The 20,072-nt window shown below is 45.7% G+C and overlaps 5 protein-coding genes across 5 annotated transcripts; 4 read left to right on the top strand and 1 right to left on the bottom strand.

Annotated features, from left to right (window-relative positions):
• Positions 1–1,892: 1,892 nt before the first annotated feature.
• Positions 1,893–2,439, top strand: LOC119251773 (histone H2A type 1-B). Its single transcript, XM_037519040.2, has one exon. The coding sequence runs from the start codon at positions 1,952–1,954 to the stop codon at positions 2,342–2,344; it is 393 nt and encodes a 130-aa protein (XP_037374937.1). The 5' UTR covers positions 1,893–1,951; the 3' UTR covers positions 2,345–2,439.
• A 644-nt stretch (positions 2,440–3,083) lies between these two features.
• Positions 3,084–3,980, top strand: LOC119251763 (histone H3.1-like). The gene has a single exon (XM_037519033.2). The coding sequence runs from the start codon at positions 3,090–3,092 to the stop codon at positions 3,717–3,719; it is 630 nt and encodes a 209-aa protein (XP_037374930.1). The 5' UTR covers positions 3,084–3,089; the 3' UTR covers positions 3,720–3,980.
• Positions 3,981–7,936: 3,956 nt separating this feature from the next.
• Positions 7,937–8,349, top strand: LOC119251781 (histone H4). The gene has a single exon (XM_037519047.2). It carries the CDS (start codon positions 7,978–7,980, stop codon positions 8,287–8,289), a length of 312 nt encoding a protein of 103 aa, XP_037374944.1. The 5' UTR covers positions 7,937–7,977; the 3' UTR covers positions 8,290–8,349.
• A 7,373-nt stretch (positions 8,350–15,722) lies between these two features.
• LOC119251782 (histone H3.1) lies at positions 15,723–16,217 on the bottom strand. The gene has a single exon (XM_037519048.2). The coding sequence runs from the start codon at positions 16,197–16,199 to the stop codon at positions 15,789–15,791; it is 411 nt and encodes a 136-aa protein (XP_037374945.1). The 5' UTR covers positions 16,200–16,217; the 3' UTR covers positions 15,723–15,788.
• Positions 16,218–18,566: 2,349 nt separating this feature from the next.
• On the top strand, positions 18,567–19,350 carry H1-1 (H1.1 linker histone, cluster member). Its single transcript, XM_037520754.2, has one exon. It carries the CDS (start codon positions 18,622–18,624, stop codon positions 19,276–19,278), a length of 657 nt encoding a protein of 218 aa, XP_037376651.1. The 5' UTR covers positions 18,567–18,621; the 3' UTR covers positions 19,279–19,350.
• Positions 19,351–20,072: the final 722 nt, after the last annotated feature.

Here is a 20,072-nt window from a genome sequence, read left to right as displayed (position 1 = left end):
TTTTCCCCTTCATAGCACTCTTTACCAAAAAATATACTCTAAGCTTTTACTATGAATTTAGTTTTCTGTGCACCTCTTACCACTATGAAATCATCACAATGGCACTGGTAGATGTCTGTTTCACTCACTGGTAGGTTCCCTGGACCTAGAACATTCTGGCTTTTATCAGGTGCTTGGTAACTATATGTCGAGTAAATGCTGGGTGCATTTCTCCCAACTCAAGCTCTCTTGATTCTTCTGATTTACAGATCCTTCAGATTCACTCTTCTCATCCTTGCGCATTAATGTATTGATTAAAGCTTTATTTTTGGATGCAGGACTATGCACTACTATTTCATCATCAGTCATTTAAGTCTTCCTCTTTAAAAGTCTTGTCTTTAAGATGGCATCTGGGAATTTTTTTTTTTTTAACAACTTCATGATGGTTGTAGCAACATTTCAACGACACTGTCAGTGGTTATTGATGTTAATTGCTATAAGTGGTGATGAAAATTTTGATAGAAGATGAAAAGGAGTTTGAATATTTTTAATAGAAAAATTAATAAAAGAAAAAAAAACCCTCTAAATAAGGCAAAAGGAAAAAATACATGTCCAGATTCTTTGGATGAAAACAAAGTTTTCTGACAGAGATGGTTTAGGATCCGATTTTGTCACACTCAGCTCTTGTTCCTTCCACCATTCTATCTAGAATCAGTTGACATTTAGGCGTGAGCCTGCAAAAGTCCCCCAATAATTGCCTACCTACTTATGGGCACCTTCTACTGCTATCTCAGAGATCATAGGAAAACAACAAGATTTCTCTCAGCACTCTTGATTTTATATTCCTCCATGTGACTGCTTACAACCAGGTAAATACTCGGTGGTAACGTTAGTATAGTATTTTAAAATGTACACAGTAATTTCGAAAATTTTTCTGCTATGGGATGAATGGTCTCTCATTTCCTAAGAGTCTTAAAATTCCTTGTGATTGTATGCTGCAATATTCTTAGTCCTCTAACTATGAGGGATGCGGTGAGATATGGAGGGTGACTGTAGTATTCTGGAATAACTAGAATTTCCGTGTGCTTTGGGCAAATGAGAAAAAAGAGGGAAGGTAGGAGGATTGGGAATAATACTGAGTAATGATGAGAAAGACTTCCATTCATAAGCTAGGAGTCTTTGGTCTCTAACTCATATGTTTCAAGGGGAAGGTAAATAATAGCTGTAGGTTTGTCAGCTTTGCAATCTCTCAAATTACCACAGTACCTGTTAAACGCTACCTATGTGGAACTTGTTCTGAGTTCATTCCTGCCCAAAATCATGAGTCACACTACCCAAAAAGTGCCAGTGACCAAAAGTTACAACAAAGATCATCACTTTTACTTCTGATTTCATTTAAAAATAGTATTTCAAAACACTCAAATTGATCCACTTTACAGGATTAAAGTATAAACCCATTAGGACCTCCCTGGTGGCACACGCGGTTGAGCACCTCACTGTGAAGCTGCCTGCAGCCTCTGCAGCTCAGGTTAGATCCCGGCCTGCCAGGGAGAAACCCACACGGCCTAGCAGACATCTCCTGTCTCCACTGTCTCCCTCAGCAGTGTCTGCCTGTTCTGCTCCCCACTCTGTTTCTAGTGAATCCTCTCACCCTCCCGCACATCTGGCCTGTACCCCGGTTCTTGTATAAATAAATAAACCTTTTTTTTTAAAAAAAAAAAAAAAAAAAAAAAAAAGCATAAACCCATTAGATCAGATTAGATACAGGAAACAAACCCCTCACATGAGACTTAAGGGTTATATGCAAATGAAGAATGCAAGTTCTGGTTTCCCATTGGTTTATTCTTGTTAGCCAATAAGAGAATGCCTCACAGCCTACCTCCAGTTAGTATAAATAATGCGCTCACACGCGCTTCTGATGTGTTCAGGTTACCTTCTTTATTGAGGCGCTTAATACTTTTCTCTTTTCAAGATGTCGGGTCGTGGAAAACAAGGAGGCAAAGCTCGCGCCAAGGCCAAGACGCGCTCCTCGCGGGCCGGGCTGCAGTTCCCCGTGGGCCGCGTGCACCGCCTGCTGCGCAAGGGCAACTACTCCGAGCGGGTGGGCGCCGGCGCGCCGGTGTACCTGGCCGCGGTGCTGGAGTACCTGACGGCCGAGATCCTGGAGCTGGCGGGCAACGCGGCGCGCGACAACAAGAAGACGCGCATCATCCCGCGCCACCTGCAGCTGGCCATCCGCAACGACGAGGAGCTCAACAAGCTGCTGGGCCGCGTTACCATCGCGCAGGGTGGCGTTCTGCCCAACATCCAGGCCGTGCTGCTGCCGAAGAAAACCGAGAGCCACCACAAGGCCAAGGGCAAGTAAAGTCTTTTACACGGTGCTTTGTGTTCTCCAGCATCAAAAGTTCTCATAACGTACAAAGGCTCTTTTAAGAGCCACCCACCTTTTCCAGTATCAGAGCTGTCATGCTGTCATGCTTCTCGGGGCTTTATGGTGACATGTCACTAATGGTAAAACACCAGTGAGATGCATACTTTGCAAAACCCTCAGGGTGAAAAAGAACGGGGGTTTCCATGAGTTTAATAACAGAAGTGTGGTTACTACAGTCCTTAACCTGTGGGTTTTAGTCCCAGTTACAGGAACAATTTAATGTTCCATCCATAAAGATTTTCTTGCAACACCAGGTTCACTTTATGGACCCATGGGAAAGCATGAAAGTGGCGGTCACTGAGTTTTGAAGGATTAACCAACATGTTTAGGAATACTCGTCTAATTCTAGATTCTCATGAAAGCTAATTCTACATTGAAGTTTATGAAAACACCTTTGCAAAGAAACTTTGAAATCCCATATTTATCACTTATAGATCAAGATAATTTTACTGTTTGTGCACAGTATTCGTGCCACACCCAAGAAAATTCTGAAATCCCTTGAGGAAACACGTAAATGTTTCTAAGCACCCATCAATAGTTTTCTTAGCTTATTCATTAGAATAGTGAAATCACCCATTGGGAATTTCCGCGAAGCGAAGTGATTACCTAGCCTTAAATTTTAAGATCGAAGCTTGCAGTGTAGGATTTCTGTCCACAGCGAAGGGGCAGGGTAAATAAAATGACGTCAATGCTGGTGAAGGGTAGGATTGAGGGCCCATTCACCAATCCAAAGGCAGTTCTTAATCCGGGCACTCCCAGCAGATGGGCCAATCCGGGCAAAGCGCGGGGATTTTTGAATGTCCTTGTGTCCAATAGTTGTTATTCTGGGGCTATAAATGAAGGTGGCTGCTCAGTGTCTTTCACACCCGTCAGTAAAGACGATTGCCGTGCTGTAAGGATGGCCCGCACCAAGCAGACCGCTCGCAAGTCCACCGGCGGCAAGGCGCCGCGCAAGCAGCTGGCCACCAAGGCGGCCCGCAAGAGCGCGCCGGCCACGGGCGGCGTGAAGAAGCCCCACCGCTACCGGCCGGGCACCGTGGCGCTGCGCGAGATCCGCCGCTACCAGAAGTCCACGGAGCTGCTGATCCGCAAGCTGCCGTTCCAGCGGCTGGTGCGCGAAATCGCGCAGGACTTTAAGACCGACCTGCGCTTCCAGAGCTCGGCCGTGATGGCGCTGCAGGAGGCGTGCGAGGCCTACCTGGTGGGGCTGTTCGAGGACACCAACCTGTGCGCCATCCACGCCAAGCGCGTCACCATCATGCCCAAGGACATCCAGCTGGCGCGCCGCATCCGCGGTGAGAGGGCGTAAATTGAACCTAGTGAGTGCCAGCTTGAAACCCAAAGGCTCTTTTCAGAGCCACCCAATTATTTCAACAAAAGCAGCTGTGATTTCTTTGGTTAAGTGTCCCCGTTTGTAATCTGTCCTGTTGTATGCTTCGGTAGCATGAGCCATGGAATGGGATGCTATGTTGCTTGCTTATATTTCATGTGCCCGCTTGCAATCATATTCCTTACATTGGTTTTGGCGAAGTTGAGGTTTCAGTACTCCAAAGACATTGATAAACTTGGCATTGTCTTTATGAGAGGAAAAATTACATTTAATAATTGCTTTAGCCTGATAACTAATAAAAGCTAGTGTTAAAGTACAAATCATCCTTCATTTCTAAAATGCCTGTTTATTCCTCACCCACACCTTTGTGCCTTAAGGTTTTTCAGTTGGTGCCCAATAACCTCAGAGATGTGAATCTTGCAACCTGGTAGAATCATGGGGATGATTTTAAATAAAATAAAAAAATTGTATGCCTTAGGTTTATTTGCATCCCTGGGCTTTAAATTTAAATCAGCTTTTTTCTTTTCTTTTTAAAGATTTATTTTTTATTTACACAGTCGCTGGGGTACAGACAGGCCAGATGCGGGGTGGGGGGAGGGGCTAGGATTCACCAGAGACAGTGGGGAACAGAACAGGCAGAAGGACCAACAGCACTGCTGAGGGGGGGAGCTTGCAAGACAGGAGAGGTACGGTGTGCCATGTGGGAATCTCCCTGGCTGGCCTGGAGTTAAACCCTCGCTGCAGTCTGTGGACAGCTTCACAGCGCTGTGCTCAACCCGCTGCACCACGGGTAGGCCCCTAAATCAGCTTTTAGTTTACCAAATATTTACAGTTTTAAAAGTTAAGGTTCAATATATGCCTGTTTTGTTTCACTGTTAACATTTTTCCAGGTTGGAACAGTCCTTTGTCACCCGGAGAAGTGTCTGTCAGAAGCTCCCATACCCTTGACTTAAACCTAGGTTACTTTGGGCCCTTGCTTTTACTTGCAGCTGAAGTGCAATTTTTTTTTTCATCATTACTGTTATGTTTGCTCTTATGTTCAGTGTTTGACTTTTTTCCCCAAATATTTTCTGTATCCATAGGAAGAGTAGTTTAAAGGTACAAGACTTAAGATAGTTTTTAAAAAATGAAAGGGCCTACTACTAACAAGGTCAGATGGGTGTGAGTGCGTAGTATGAGTAAAATGTGACTCAAATTGGCTGTTCCTCCTCCCTACCCACCCCAAATCTGTGAACTTAAAGTCTGCATTTGCTTCAGCCATTTGACAAAACAACTCCCCAGTGTCTAGGAAAAAACAGATTAGCTTCATCTCTTAGAGAAATACTGTGGAAGCTGGCAGCACAGGCATTGGGATACTATCTTTCAGAGCTCAAACCCAAGCTTTACCAAATATTGGGCCATTTTAGACAAATCATCTCATCAGAAAAGATAGAGGTAAACCTGGGATATGAGATGATTTTTTGACACAGCATTTTAGAAATGCTGCTAATTTTCCTGAACTGTGTACAATTTTCCCTTATATCACTGCATTTTTCAAAAGTTAAAATGAAAACAAACTTGACTTTCTAAATTTCCTTTTCATTTCACATTACTTAATTCCCTAAATTTTCCTCAGTTTATTAATAAAACCGGATATTTTTAAAGAATGGAAGAAATTCATATTTGTGAAGAAAATATATATTGACAAGTTTTGCCAGGAGTATATTACTAACATCTTAATATCAGCGCATCAGTCTTCTATTACTTTACATTAAGGGAGTGATGAGCTGAAAAGGAAAAGGAGGTATTGAAAGTACACGCTGTATTTTTCAATGGCTTTTGAAGGTTTTTCTGTTAGTTTTCCATTCACAAGCACCATGGAGTGATGCTAAGCAACATTCTAAGTGTACAGCTAATGCAGTTGCAGTCTAGAACTAGTTTGGCTTGTTACAGACTTGACTAAAAACAACCCAGACTCAGAGTGGAGGAGGAAGCCACTTCAGCATGTATTTTTCATATGTAAACTTTTAGCAGTCCTTCCAATCCTATCAGTGGAATTGAGTTAGTGAGTTACTGGAGATAAAGCCAGAAGACCGGGACAGGCCCAAAATGGAGTCGTTTATGCTAAGCCTCATGTCACCAAATTGAGACTTAATTACAACTCCATCTCTCCCAGAAAGGATTTAAACAAGTCAATCAGAAAGCATGCCGTCAGTACTAGTTAGGTAATCTGCCTGATAGAGCCCCACCACATCCCCTAAAGAAAAGTAAATTTATCATAAACAACCAACTTTTTTGTCAAGTATAACTTCCTTTTTCTGCTCCCTTATGGCTTTAAAAGTCTCCTTATGTGCAGTTTCTCAGAGTTCCTTTCTATCTGCTAGATTTTGCCAGTGCAAAGGTTATTATTGTATAATATTCTTTGATGGAATTACTGTGGAAATTATTGCCTTGTAGTCAGATTGGGTTGGTCTTCTAAGATCAATAATCTTTTCTGCCTTCATCTCTGGATGATATTCTTTTCTGACCTTGTAACAGGGTAGTCCCCAGGAAAGGGGGAGGTTCCCTGCCCCACCCAAGGGAGGGTGGAGCTGAGCAGGAAGAGGAGAAGCTGAAGAAGAGACTGAGGAAAGAAGCAGGATGGAGCCAGGAGACCTGGAGGAGGCACATGGAGCCTAGAGACACGTGAAGAAGCTGCGCTTGTCTTTTGGTCGTGGACGGGGTGACACAGATGTGGGTGAGACCCATGGGGAGGTGACAATGGCAGCTTTTATCTTGATGTTGATTTTGCTCTTTTCCTTCCGGGCTTGTCCAGTTGTTTGTGACCCTTTTCTGTGGGTCTCCACTGGAAGATGCTTTAGACTTGTGGCAGGCCTTGGGGCCTTGCTCTGGGCCAATCCCATATGGATGGACTTTTACCCACGAGGGGATGGGTAACTTTGGGTGCTTCATTTAGAAACTAGACTCTTTGCCTTACCTGTGTTGTTTCCTAGTTTAATTAAAGTTCCTTCCCATTAAAGTCTCCTATGTTTTGTGTTGATGCGGCGGATGGCAGAACCCATTTAGAATAGGCAGGTTTGTGGGGCTTGTGCTGCCCCTCTCCCTGTCCTATAACAACCTCACCTTAGATTTCTGGAAACTTCCATAGGTAGTTTATGCTCTATTAATCATTCCGATCTCGGGTTTGTCCTTGTGAGACCTTTTACCCTAAATTTTCTACATTGTTTCATCACTTACATTAGCTAAATCTTCACAAAAGTTCCCATAACTACTCTGGTTCTCCCAGTTTTGCAGAGGAAGAAGGGGAAGATCAGGTTTCAAGGTCACACAGTGTAAAGAAGGTATAATACACTTCCCTCTACCCTCTAATTTGTTAACTGAGACGCAGTAATAAGACATATTAATTTTTTTTAAAAATGCATTAACATATACCTTACATACAGGTGGGAGATAACCAGGAAAACTGAGTAAAATTTCCCCAAATTGACTCAAGACCCCACTCTAAATACCATCTTCAATTAAAGACAAAAGAAAGATGTTAGGGGCAGCAGTACTGTAGCTAGGTATACGAGGTAATCAGGAAATGCATGTTAAGCAGGGTAAGGCTGTTGGAAAATTAAGACCCTGCCATTTACAGTAAGTTTCAGTGACTCACAATGTTCCTAGAATAGAGGGAGACACAAAATTTGCAATGTTCTTTAAAAGTATAAATGTGTCTTACAAAAGACTGATTCTACTGTTTTTAGATTCTCCTGTGCCTGGTGTTTCTTAAAAGTAATAAGCTCAAAATAATTCTGATGGGTGGTTCATTGGACTATTGGGTGGTTCCTTGTGCCACCCTTGAGACCAAATTAGTAAGTATTTTGAGAGACCAAGTCTGAATTCCTATGGTCGTGTTTTGGAGTGGCAAATTCAACTACATTTCACACTCATTCCTTCCTGAATGAGAAAGCACAGAGATTTTCTGCCATAAGACATAAATCCCAGTTAAAATTATCACCCGAAGATACAGCTTCAGATTCAAACAGCAAAGGGAGGAGAAAAAAAAAATGAGCGGTCACAAGTGAACCTACTTACACCATGTTCCTCCTACAAAATTCTTGTTCTGTGCTCACAGGGGCGGAGCGAGGACAGGCTGCGGTTCCGCCTTTCGCGCCGGCGCTTTCGGTTCTCAATAAGGTCCGATACGGCCTGTATTTATACGTGACCCAGCACCCGGTCTCGGCACTTGCTGCGACTTAGCGGTGTTGCAGTAATCATGTCTGGCCGTGGCAAAGGCGGGAAGGGGCTCGGCAAGGGAGGCGCCAAGCGCCATCGCAAGGTGCTGCGCGACAACATCCAGGGCATCACCAAGCCCGCCATCCGCCGCCTGGCCCGGCGCGGCGGCGTCAAGCGCATCTCGGGGCTCATCTACGAGGAGACCCGCGGGGTGCTCAAGGTCTTCCTGGAGAACGTGATCCGCGACGCCGTCACCTACACCGAGCACGCCAAGCGCAAGACGGTGACGGCCATGGACGTGGTCTACGCGCTCAAGCGCCAGGGCCGCACCCTCTACGGCTTCGGCGGCTAAATCTGTTTTTCTTCCTTTTTCAACCCAAAGGCTCTTTTCAGAGCCGCCCACTTTCTCTTAAAAGAGCTGTGCGTGACTTGTGTGGGTGAGTAGTATAGTTACAGTTTCGGTTTGTCTCACAATTGAGCAGTTACTGGCCCTTTTCGCGCGGAGTTTTTCAGCCAGTCACCGTCAGCCGCTATCGGCCAATCAGGGTGCAGGGGCTGCTTGGAGGGGGACGGAGGGTGACGCCCGAAAGCCCGTGAGTGGCGTCTGGACCTGCATTCCTGCGTTCGGCTCTTCCCGGGAAGCTAAGGTAGGACATTGCCATAATTACTTTTACAGAAAGCCCCACGCCCCTGTGTTTGATGTCTGCACTTGGGTCCAGGCACGGTGATTGCCAGCCTTCTAAACCCGGTGGTCTCGGTTTTAAAGGTAGGTTGGCTTTGCTGATTTGCGTCCTAAAGCTCGGGACTCTGGCCAAGTAGGGTTTGCAATTTCCTAGTCACTGGATTAGGGGAGTGAGTTATAGTTCAAATCTTTAATTTTCTTTGAATTCCGGGCCCTCTGACATTTCCTAACTTGAGATTTTGGGGGAGAAGCTCCCCTCTCTTTGATCATAGTGGCTCTCAGGAGTCTGTACCACTGTCCCAGCTCATTTTCTTTTCTCTGCCTGCTGTAAATTGTAAGATTGTTTTTTTATGAATTCTTTAAACATTACAGTAGAACTACAAAAAGGTTTTAATACCTCTTTAAACATACCTTTATTTGCCCACTGATTAATTAGCTTTGTTTTAATGCTTCATAAAAGTAGTATAAACGAAGTTTGCTTCTTGTTATTCTGCTAACTTGTCTCAGATACTAGAGAGGAAAAGTGGAAAAGTAAGATTCTGGTGATCATTGGTTTATCTATGGTGGGATTAGAGGAGATAACTAAAAACCATTTATAGCAGCACATTATAATAGTAAATGAGAGACAATAAATTTTCATCAGAAAGAGTTGAATAAATGTATTCATAAAATTGTCTTAGTTCAGGCTACTGTAACAAATGCCATAGGGTGGGTGACTTAAATAACATTTAGTTCTCGCAGTTCTGGAGGCTGAGATGTCCATGGTCAGAATGCCAAAGGATTCAAACAGAGCAAAGTCAGTGTATGGTGAGGACCCAGTTCCTGCTGTAGACTCCTCTCCTCACTGCATCCTTCTGCAGCAGAAGGGAAGGGACCAGAGAGCTTTCTGGGGAGGGCGGGGGGGTCTCATAAAAAAGCACTAATCCTATTCATGAGTGCTCTAAACTCCTAGCATAATGACTTCTCAAGGACCCCACCTCATACCATCTGTCACGTTGGGACTTAGGATTTCAGCATATAAATTTTGAGTACAGATATAACCAACAGGATACTTCACAGCCTTGCTAAGAAACGGGGAAGCTGTACTCCATAATGTACTCTCCAGGGTCTTGACTTAGTTCTCAGGACCCTTTCTGTTCTTGTTGGCCTTGTCTAGTCTCCATATGTTCTATGAAACAGTTGATATTCAACAGGAGAGAATGCTATGGCCTGTTAGGTCTGCTCCCAGCAGTTTCTCATTCCCAGTGGTTGTTTGTAGAGGATGGTATTAATCTCTTCTCAAATCCATGTTTCCTTCCACCCACTTCAGTCTTCATAGCAAAACATACATACACTCCAAGAAAAATAATGTTTGAGATATAAAATCTCATCCCTGATCTCTAGACTTATCCAACTGCGTATTTGATATTTGTCCTTGGATATCTAATGGGCATTTCAAACTTGTGTGAAATAGATATCTTGACACAAATACCAAATCTGTTCTCTCTGCAGTATTCTTCACGTAAATTAATGGAATTCCAATCTCCCAGTAGCTGAGTTCAGAAACCTCGCAGTCCTGTTGACCTCTTAAAACTTTCATCCAACCCAGTCAGTTCTATCTTCAAAATCATTCAGATGGCAGCGACTCTGCTGCTGGCCTGACTATGCAGGTGCTTCACTTCACCAAACTTCTCCCTTTGCAAAGAGGCAGAGGCAGCTTTCCTTCCAAGGTTGCCCGCCTGGGACTATACAGGCATCTCTTGTAACAAACCTGTCCCTTCCAGGAGCAGTTCTTTCTGCCCACTTTTGTCTATGCAAACATTCTTTCCTTCCCTTCTCTTTTTATAATAAACCTGCCCTTTCGAATATAAATTTTAAAAAAATCAATCAGATCACCTATTGTCCAGAATGATAATGACTCCTAAGTAGTCTTTCTGCTTCTACTCTTGATATCCCCTACATCTTTTTCTCTACCCTGAAGCGACAGGGCAGATGTAAGATGACCAACAATCCAGTTTGCCTGAGTGAGGGGTTTCTGTGGATGTAGAACTCTCAGTGCTAAAACTTGAAAAGTTACATGCAAACAGGATGAGTTGGTTTTAGAAGGTCACCCCTGGCCATTGTCTGACCTCATTCACCATCACATTTCTTTGTCTACCGACCTCTTGGCTATTTCTGGAATGGACCAAGCATGTACCAGTGTCAGAGGTTTTGTACTTTACTTTTTTTTTTTTTTTAATATTTATTTATGCATACATGAACTGGGGTACAGGCCAGAGGTGTGGGCGGTGAGAGGATTCACCAGAGACAGAGAGGGGAGCAGAACAGGCAGATGGACTGAAATATACTGCAGAGGGGAGCAGCAGGGGAGACAGGAGAGGTCTGCTGTGCCATGTGGGTAGCTCCTTGGCTGGGGCTCAAACTCTGTGCTGCAGTAGCTGTGAATTGCTTCATAGTGCTGCATCTTAACCCCTTGTCCATCAGGGAGACCTTGTACTTTATTTTCTATAGGGAATAAAAATGTACCTCTCCTCTTAGAGTTTTCAGCAGGGTGAGTCTAAGAATTAAATTGACAAGCTAATAGAAGAAAAACATTGTGTGTGTGTGTGTGTGTGTGTGTGTGTGTGTGTTATGAGACACAGATACACTCACAAGGAAATGAAGACCTGAAGAATAGTTAGAATTGAGCATTTATATACCGCTTTGAACCAAGAGCAGTAAATTGTGAAAATACAAGGCCAGGGGTTGGACTAGGGTAACTAATCATGGAGAAGTAACTTGAAAGATCAGGGTTAGTTTACAAATTGGTTTGCCAGATTGCTCTGGGCCTCTACTCCCCTTTCCTGGTGATAAGAACATTACTTTCATCTGTATGGGAAAGACATCTTTTATATGCGGATTTTATCTCCTAATTTCATGGAGGAAAAAGAAAGGTCAGAATGACTTTTTTGCACCTACTGATTTTCAAGTGTCCATTCAAATTAATCTTTATGCCAAACTGGCACATTTGGGGTGACATTCTGCTACATTTCAATGAGTCTATACTTGATTTTAGACCTCACTTCATTCAGGCCTCAGCTCAATCACACCCCCTTTATGAAAGAGATCTTCCCTGGTCACCCTCTGAAATTCTGCCATTTTTAAAAAATAGTACATATATATTCCCACTTCTAACTATGTATGTGTATATTTTGTTTGTTGTTCTGTTTCCAGCTCAAATATAATTCCTTGAAAGTTGGGACCTTGTTTTGTCCCTGGGGTACCCTGAGCACCTGGAATAGGGATGACTCCAAGAGGTCACCAACAGAGGTTGTCTAATGAGTGCTTGTGTGAACTTTCTACACACCCAGGTCCTCCTCCACCCCCAGGCCCACCAGGTCCCCACCGCCCCCATGATCGATTCCCCATCTAGAATTCCTTGACCTGACACTGCCTGAATCTATCAGCATGACAGTTTTTCTCTAGAAGATCTAAGGGATGATGCACAAGTGACAAATTGGGCATTATCTTTGTTCAGAACAAGGATTTCACGTGTGGTAGGATTGAGAAAGGCTGAGATTTCCACCCAGGGTGGTGGCTATGAGTATATGAGTATGATACTATTATGAGATTAGCCTCCCCTTAAAAAGGTCCAGGATGTCCAGAGTAGGTCTTTTCCAATGTGTGTCAGCTTGGGATGAGGCATTAAGTTCAGTCGAGGTCCTGTGAACCTGTTACTATTACTTGAAAAATGCAGATTTAGCAGTATATCCAGAAATAAGTTTATTATTTTAAGGTGATATAGTGAAACAGTACAGGTCTGTCTTCCTGCCCCATCACATAAGCATTCCTATCTGTTGCATTTAATAAGTTTGTCTTCTTGCCTTCTAAGGAAAAGGAAGAACATCCCTAAGAGGATAATATGGATGGTAAACATCAGGTACTAGCAAAGCAAGCTGGCGCCCACCTGAAATCTTCACAGGCCTGCATCAAAAGGACATGCTGACCTTTGCCCATCTTCCTTTTGTTTGACTCCTTTGTATAAATACCCCTGCACTCTGCCAAAGAGCAGAACAGCAGTCTTTCAGTCTGTTGCCCTCTTCAGTTTGTCAGCAAATTAAACTACTTTCCTTCTCCTCAAACTCTTTCTTTTATTGGCTGAGGGAAACTAAGGCCGGCATTCGGTATCACTGATACACATCCAGAGGTAAGGTTTTGTTGACTTCCTCATCCTGTGAGGCCCCTCTTCTCTCCTTCATGCCCCAGGTTCCTCAGTACTGTATTCAACTCCTGGCTTGTCCCATTTTACTTCAGAATTTACAGCCATGTAAGTTCTCCAATGTATGTTATTAAATTTGTCTTTCCTCCACTAATCTGCCTGATGTTTACTTGTTCACCCAGCCCCCGAAGAACCCAGTGGTGTAGGGATAATGTTCCCTGTAACACCAACAAGGCTATGCCCTAAAGATGCCAGGCCAACTCTAGCTGAAGCTAATTAGGATTATGGTGTGGCAACACACATTGCTTCCCATATAGGAAACCTATAATCACACACCTCTTTACATATATTCTAGAATGAGGACAGAGAACCCTGACTAATTTGTTCACTGATATACTCCAATGTTTACCACAATATCTGGCATGAGGTAAACAAGTATTTCTTAAAGGAACACTGGCTATCAAGGACATGGCCACCCTCCCAACCAGGCCCATTTTTGCACCTCTGGCCATTTAGTATGTAACTCTGAAGCATTATCAGTTTAAATTGAGCCAGCTTAGGTAACTTTAATTATTCAGGACCTCTTGGAGGACAGTTATCAGGTGGAGAATAGAACTCAAAAAGCTAGCAGATACACTGAAGCCAACATAGAGGCTCAATGAAAGCAGCACTCTATGAAAAGTATACTAAAATGAACCAACAGCACAAGCATTTGCGAAAATTTGTTCTGCTGAGAATAAACTTTATTAGCCACCACCAAATGAATTCAAGTCTTCTCTAGTTGATTTCTGAAGTTTGGATATACACCTTTAACACATAATTGGACCAGAGGCATATTTTTAAAAAACTTCTATGGACACAACTATGGACACAACTAAACCAAGCCCATATATCCAAGTCTAGCTGGAGATGCCCTTTACAGACCAAATCTAACCTACTAACCTCGTCTGCCACATGTGTGGGGTCCAAATAGGTGGTCAGGGAAGCCTCCTGTATATTATGTTATATACATGTATATGTGCATATAACATACAAACGTTGACTTTCCCTACCACCCTATATAGAATACTGACCACCCCATAAACGTATAATTGAACTTTTTAAAGACAGCTTACATATAAAACTCACATTTAAGTGTCAATTTTATTTTAGTACTATTTACTTAGTTGCACAACCATCAGCACTAATTTTAGAACGTCTCTATCATCCTATTTCCCATGCCTCTGTAAAGGGGGAAATAAAGGATGGCTAATTACTGAAGGTTGTGATGACATTGAAAGAGGACCATAAAGCCAATTTTCATGTTGTAAATCCAGTACCTGTGTTTTCCTGGAAAGTTTGAATCTGGATTCCTTCTCTTTCCACTATTTCAGAGATTGTTAACCGAGACAAATCACTATTATTCAGAAGCCTTAACTGGTAAAAAGAACAAATTATACATTGTCAACACCCAGGGCTTTGTGATTTTTCACCCGCTTTCTCATCCACGAACCGCCCTCACCCTCCCTCCCCCATCTGGCCCACATGAGATCATCAGCTCCCATTGGTTCACAATTACGGGGCGGTCTGGCTGATTGGGCGGCGCTTCTCTTTGTTCCTGGCTAGGCTACTAAGTTCTTTACCGTACTTGGGTTTTCATCTCCATTTTCCGTATTGTAATTACTCCTCCCCTACCCGTAAGCAGAATTGAGTCGACTGGGGCCTACACTGCCAGTTACCAGGCTCTGTACATAATTTCACTTCACCCCACCAAATGCTTCTGCAACGAGACTTGCCTAACAGCCCATTTTAAATACAGCGTAAACCTGTACAAGCTCAGTACCTTTGCTAAGCAAAAACAGCTCCTTTTTCGAGTAGTTGGGTGGCCCTGAAAAGGGCCTTTGGTTGAGAAATAAAAGATCCTGGCAGCTAAATCGGAAAACTTAACCGCCAAATCCATAGAGGGTGCGGCCCTGGCGCTTGAGCGCGTAGACCACGTCCATGGCCGTCACCGTCTTGCGCTTGGCGTGCTCGGTGTAGGTGACGGCGTCGCGGATCACGTTCTCCAGGAAGACCTTGAGCACCCCGCGGGTCTCCTCGTAGATGAGCCCCGAGATGCGCTTGACGCCGCCGCGCCGGGCCAGGCGGCGGATGGCGGGCTTGGTGATGCCCTGGATGTTGTCGCGCAGCACCTTGCGGTGGCGCTTGGCGCCGCCCTTGCCGAGCCCCTTCCCGCCTTTGCCGCGGCCAGACATGGTCAGTCTTGAAGCGAGTGAGCAGCTAGTGACAAAGAAACGGAGAGCCGAGCTTTATATAACTACTCTCCGCCCAGTTCCGCACTTTCTCCGCCCACTGCCCGCTTCCAGCCAATAGATAAAGAGAATAGAAAAAAACGCGCCGGCGGGAAATATGACGCCACAGTCACCGCCCCTAACCCCGCCCCCCAAGATCCGGGAACTCGCGGGGGGTCGTCCCGCCTCTGCCGCCGCTGTGCTTGGTTGTTTTAACTGCTTGGAGAAATTAGGCTTAGAATAAACTCATGTCATGATTCCAAACATGACATTAAATAATGTTTTTAAGTACATTAAATAATTAAGGCAAAAAAATTCGCTTCGCAGCAAATTCCTGTAATCGCCAATACATCAATATAAATTACTTGCAGCTTAATGACAAAATGGGTTTCGGTTTTAAATCCACAGCGAATTGTTTTCTAGGGCCTTTACACTAGTCATGCTCGTGTTTAACTGAAGCAAGGGGCATTGTTTAATACGCTTAATAATGCTTTCGCGTCCTTCAAACCCACTCCTAGTTACTCGCATGTAAACCTAATTCGGCAGATGCAGCCCGAATCAAAGTGCTGTTGATACGGAACAACCTTTCATTTTTAAAGCACATTGTTGCCCATTATAAGCCGCCATTAAGCTGCTCTTTACAGCCACTTTGCGTGAAAACGTGGGTGGCTCTGAAAAGAGCCTTTGGTTAGGTGAACTTTCAATGAAACCCGGCAGAGCAATTACGCCCTCTCCCCGCGGATACGGCGCGCCAGCTGGATGTCCTTGGGCATGATGGTGACGCGCTTGGCGTGGATGGCGCACAGGTTGGTGTCCTCGAACAGCCCCACCAGGTAGGCCTCGCACGCCTCCTGCAGCGCCATCACGGCCGAGCTCTGGAAGCGCAGGTCGGTCTTGAAGTCCTGCGCGATCTCGCGCACCAGCCGCTGGAACGGCAGCTTGCGGATCAGCAGCTCCGTGGACTTCTGGTAGCGGCGGATCTCGCGCAGCGCCACGGTGCCCGGCCGGTAGCGGTGGGGCTTCTTCACGCCGCCCGTGGCCGGCGCGCTCTTGCGGGCCGCCTTGGTGGCCAGCTGCTTGCGCGGCGCCTTGCCGCCGGTGGACTTGCGAGCGGTCTGCTTGGTGCGAGCCATGACTAATGATAGAATCACATAAAAAGATGCTTAAATATCTCGGGTAGGATCTTTACCAGTATTTAGAGCACGTTACGTCTAGTGATTGGAAGAAAAAAACAGGAGGATCCAACCTGATTGGCCTATTTTCAAAATTCCCGGCATTTGAGCAGTTTCATTGGCTACTACGTTCTATTCTTTCCTTTTTTTCTTTTAAGAAAATTTTTTGCTTTTGATCCTGCCCAAAATCGATTTAATCTTGATGCAATACTTTATCTTTTCATAAACCTACCGCCATGAATATAATTATTATTGCACTACAATTCTGTAATTTTTCTTGGAGAAAAAAACAGGTATTGTCCCCATATTCCTGAATGTATTTTGCACACACTCTCTCAATGTCCTTTCCGAAAGCCTTTCCAAAAACAAGATTTTGTAACTCTTAAAATGACTAAGGAATTTCCTTGAAACCTACAATACATAATGCAAACAGTATAATCAGACACACACACACACACACACACACACACACACACACACAAAATCCCTTGCAATCAGGTACCTTCTAAACGATGTGCTTTGCCTTGTACACATGGAGCCTTATGAAACTTATGTTTTTCCCTAGAGAGCCATTTTAACCGAGCGCAAAATGGCGGCGGCTATCTGGCTTCTCCAACACTGCTCTCAGGCAAGAAGGGAACCAGCACCACACTGTAGTGAGAATAGCCCTGGCGCGGCGGGCGACGGACTGCACCCGGGAACTGGACTGTGGGCCAAAAAAAAAAAAGCAATTTACAAACACAAGATCTGTTGTTACAAGTTTTTGAAACCTTTTAGATAAATAGCTTTCTCCACGTTACCTTTTTGTACTGCAAAGAGGGAGCACAGACTCTACTTTCTGATTGGATGAGTAAATTGTATAAAACAGCCAATGAGAAAGCACATCTAGTATCCTTCATTTGCATAAAGCCTGACTTCTCCACAGGAAGCAGAAATGTTTAAGTAATTCCCAAATTCAGGACTTGTTTTAAAAGCTGTGTTCTTGATGCATTGTTTTATTTAGTACATTAATCTGTATGCCTTTTCTTTCAGAAAAAGTTCACTTTATGAGATCTCCCTTAGAAACTGTTTACCTGTTATAGGTGACCATTCTTGAAATTAAAACGTGCAGATTTTCTTCCAAGTTGTCAGATGATGCCTTGCCTTTTGAAAACATTCAAAAAATGGTCGAAATGGTAGCGAAGATAGAGAAAATGTGTATCTGGGGAGAGGATACTGATCGCTGTTAATGTCATTTTAGGGAAAAGTGTAACCGCGGATTTAGAACTGCGGACCTGTTTGAAAGCCGCAGGCGCGCGCGGGAATGCTACGTCACTCTTTCTCCCTGTCGCGAAGCAGCTTCCCACAGCAACTCGAGACGTTTACCTGAAACCGGAATGTGAACGAGTGCTTACTTCCTTAATTACAACTAGAGTCATAGTGTGAAAACTTTATAATGCTGTTGATGCTTTTAAGTCCTCTTTGCAGCGGCAGATAAATGAAGATTGCCCTAGAATGTTACCCCGGTGCTTTGCCCTCTCGGTTAACTCCTAAAATAATTTAAATTCGTGTCAGGGAACCGTTTAGCCCACCCAGCATGTAATCTCCCCTATGCTAGCTCCTGAGCTTCATGAATCTTTGTTGAAGTGGATATGCTGGCGGAGCGCAACCTGTTTGGGATGTGTTATAGGAATGGAAAGTGTTCAAAATTCATGAAGTGCATTGGACTGAATAAACAAAACTAAGGAGCACATTAAGGACTTGTTTGCACACTAAGTTTTCCACATGCGAAGCTTGTTTTAATTGCTGTGTAAGCTAAATTAATTTTCTAAATTTCTCTTGTGACCAAAATATATAAAAGATCTGCAGACGTCGCTTTCCGGTGTTGCCGGGCAACGCACTGAGGAGAATTTGTCCAAGACGGCAAACCCTGCACAACCCTGTCGCTTTCGTCTCTGCCCCGCGAGGTTGAAGAGATCACCTTTCACATTTACCAGTTAAGACATGAATGTCCCCAAATTAGAGGTGAAAATTCCTTGGATAATGTGATCGCTTTATTTACAAGCAATTCCCTCCCCCCCGTAAGGAACGTGGCTTTTGAAAGGGAAATAGTCCCCTTCAGTGTGAACGGGGGGGCAGAGGGCGACCCTTTTCCTGCTTGCTCGGTCTTCACCCGGGCGGCTGATCCGCGCGCACGCCCAGGCGAGAGGCACCAGCTCGCGGCGGCCGCGGCGATCGCCTGAGGCTGGTAGAAGCGGGACTCACCTCTGGGGGCGCTAGAGCCAGGGGGCGTGTCTGGCGCGCACCAATCACAGCGCGACCCCGCCCTATAAATAAGCGGCGCTGGGGTCTTCGGCGTCCTGCTGCCTAGTTAGGCGCTAGCAGTTTACTTTCTCGTCTCGCCATGTCTGAGACCGCGCCGCCGGCTCCCGCCGCTTCCACGGTCCCTGAGAAGCCCATGGCCGGCAAGAAGGCGAAGAAGCCCGTCAAGGCCGTGGCCGCCGCCAAAAAGAAGCCGGCCGGCCCCTCAGTGTCAGAGCTGATCGTGCAGGCCGTGTCCTCCTCCAAGGAGCGCAGCGGCGTGTCCCTGGCCGCGCTCAAGAAGGCGCTGGCGGCCGCGGGCTACGACGTGGAAAAAAACAACAGCCGCATCAAGCTGGGGCTGAAGAGCCTCGTAGGTAAAGGCACCCTGGTGCAGACCAAGGGCACCGGCGCCTCGGGCTCCTTCAAGCTCAACAAGAAGGCGGCCTCCGGGGACGCCAAGCCCAGCGCCACAAAGGTGGCTTCGAAAACCAAGGCGGCCGGCGCTCCTAAGAAGCCTAAAAAGGCCACGGGGGCGGCTGCCGCTAAAAAGGGGGTGAAGACTCCCAAAAAGGCCAAAAAGCCCGCGGTGGCCAAGAAGCCTTCCAAGAGCCCCAAGAAGCCCAAGGCTGTGAAGACCAAGAAGGTCGCCAAGAGCCCCGCCAAGGCCAAGGCTGTGAAGCCCAAGGCGGCCAAGGCGAAGGTGACCAAGCCGAAAACGGCCGCCAAGCCCAAGAAGGCGGCGCCCAAGAGAAAGTAAGCTAGTTGGAAGATTCCTACAACCCAACGGCTCTTTTAAGAGCCACCAACATCTCTCAAGGAAAGAGCTAGTGCACACTCCTGGCGTAGCCTGAGGCCGGTCTTGGTTCCGCGCCGCCTCTCAGGCTGGTCCGGCCTAGGTGGCGCCTCCATCCTGGCCACCAAGTGAGCGTTTTTGCCTCGGGTGACCGCGAGCGTGTCCTGGGGTGGGGATCTTTCCCTCACAAAGACCCCCACAAGCTAGCGAGGGGGCGGGGGAGGGAAGGCGAGTCCCCACCAACGGTAGTAGGTAGTAAAGTGCCTGCAGCCGCGCCTGGGGCTCGGTCCTGCTGTGTCCCCAAGGTCAGCACTGGCTTGGGGGTCTGCGGGGGTTGGTATCGCTGACATTGGGGTGGCCGGCAGCACCTGGCGTGGCCGCGCCCTCAGATGTGGGGCGGCCGGCTGGGGTGACAAGGACCGCCAGCGCGGGGCGTCCCGGCCGGTGTCTGTGGGGGAACCCACTGGTGCGTCCTCGCGGGCAGGGTCAGGACGAGGAGCTTGGGTGCCGGGAAGTTGGAAAACTATAAAGACCAGAAGTTCTTAATAGATTTTATATAAACAGAACTACTGATTTTGGTGAACTTTGAAAAATCCCACTCCAGGGGCCTCCCTTGTGGCACAGGGGTTGGAGTTAACTATCAAGTTAGCTCCAGCCTCCAGCACAAGTTCGATCCCTGGCCAGGGAGATGCCCACATGGCGCAGCAGACCTCTCCTGACTCACCGCTGTGTCCCTCAGCAGTGTATTTCAGTAGATC

Source organism: Talpa occidentalis, unplaced genomic scaffold (genome assembly GCF_014898055.3).
Source record: "Talpa occidentalis isolate TD23 unplaced genomic scaffold, MPIMG_talOcc4v2.1 talOcc4.2, whole genome shotgun sequence".
NCBI lineage: Eukaryota > Metazoa > Chordata > Mammalia > Eulipotyphla > Talpidae > Talpa > Talpa occidentalis.
Note: the sequence above shows the minus strand (reverse complement) of the source record. Positions and strands in the feature narration are given on the sequence as shown.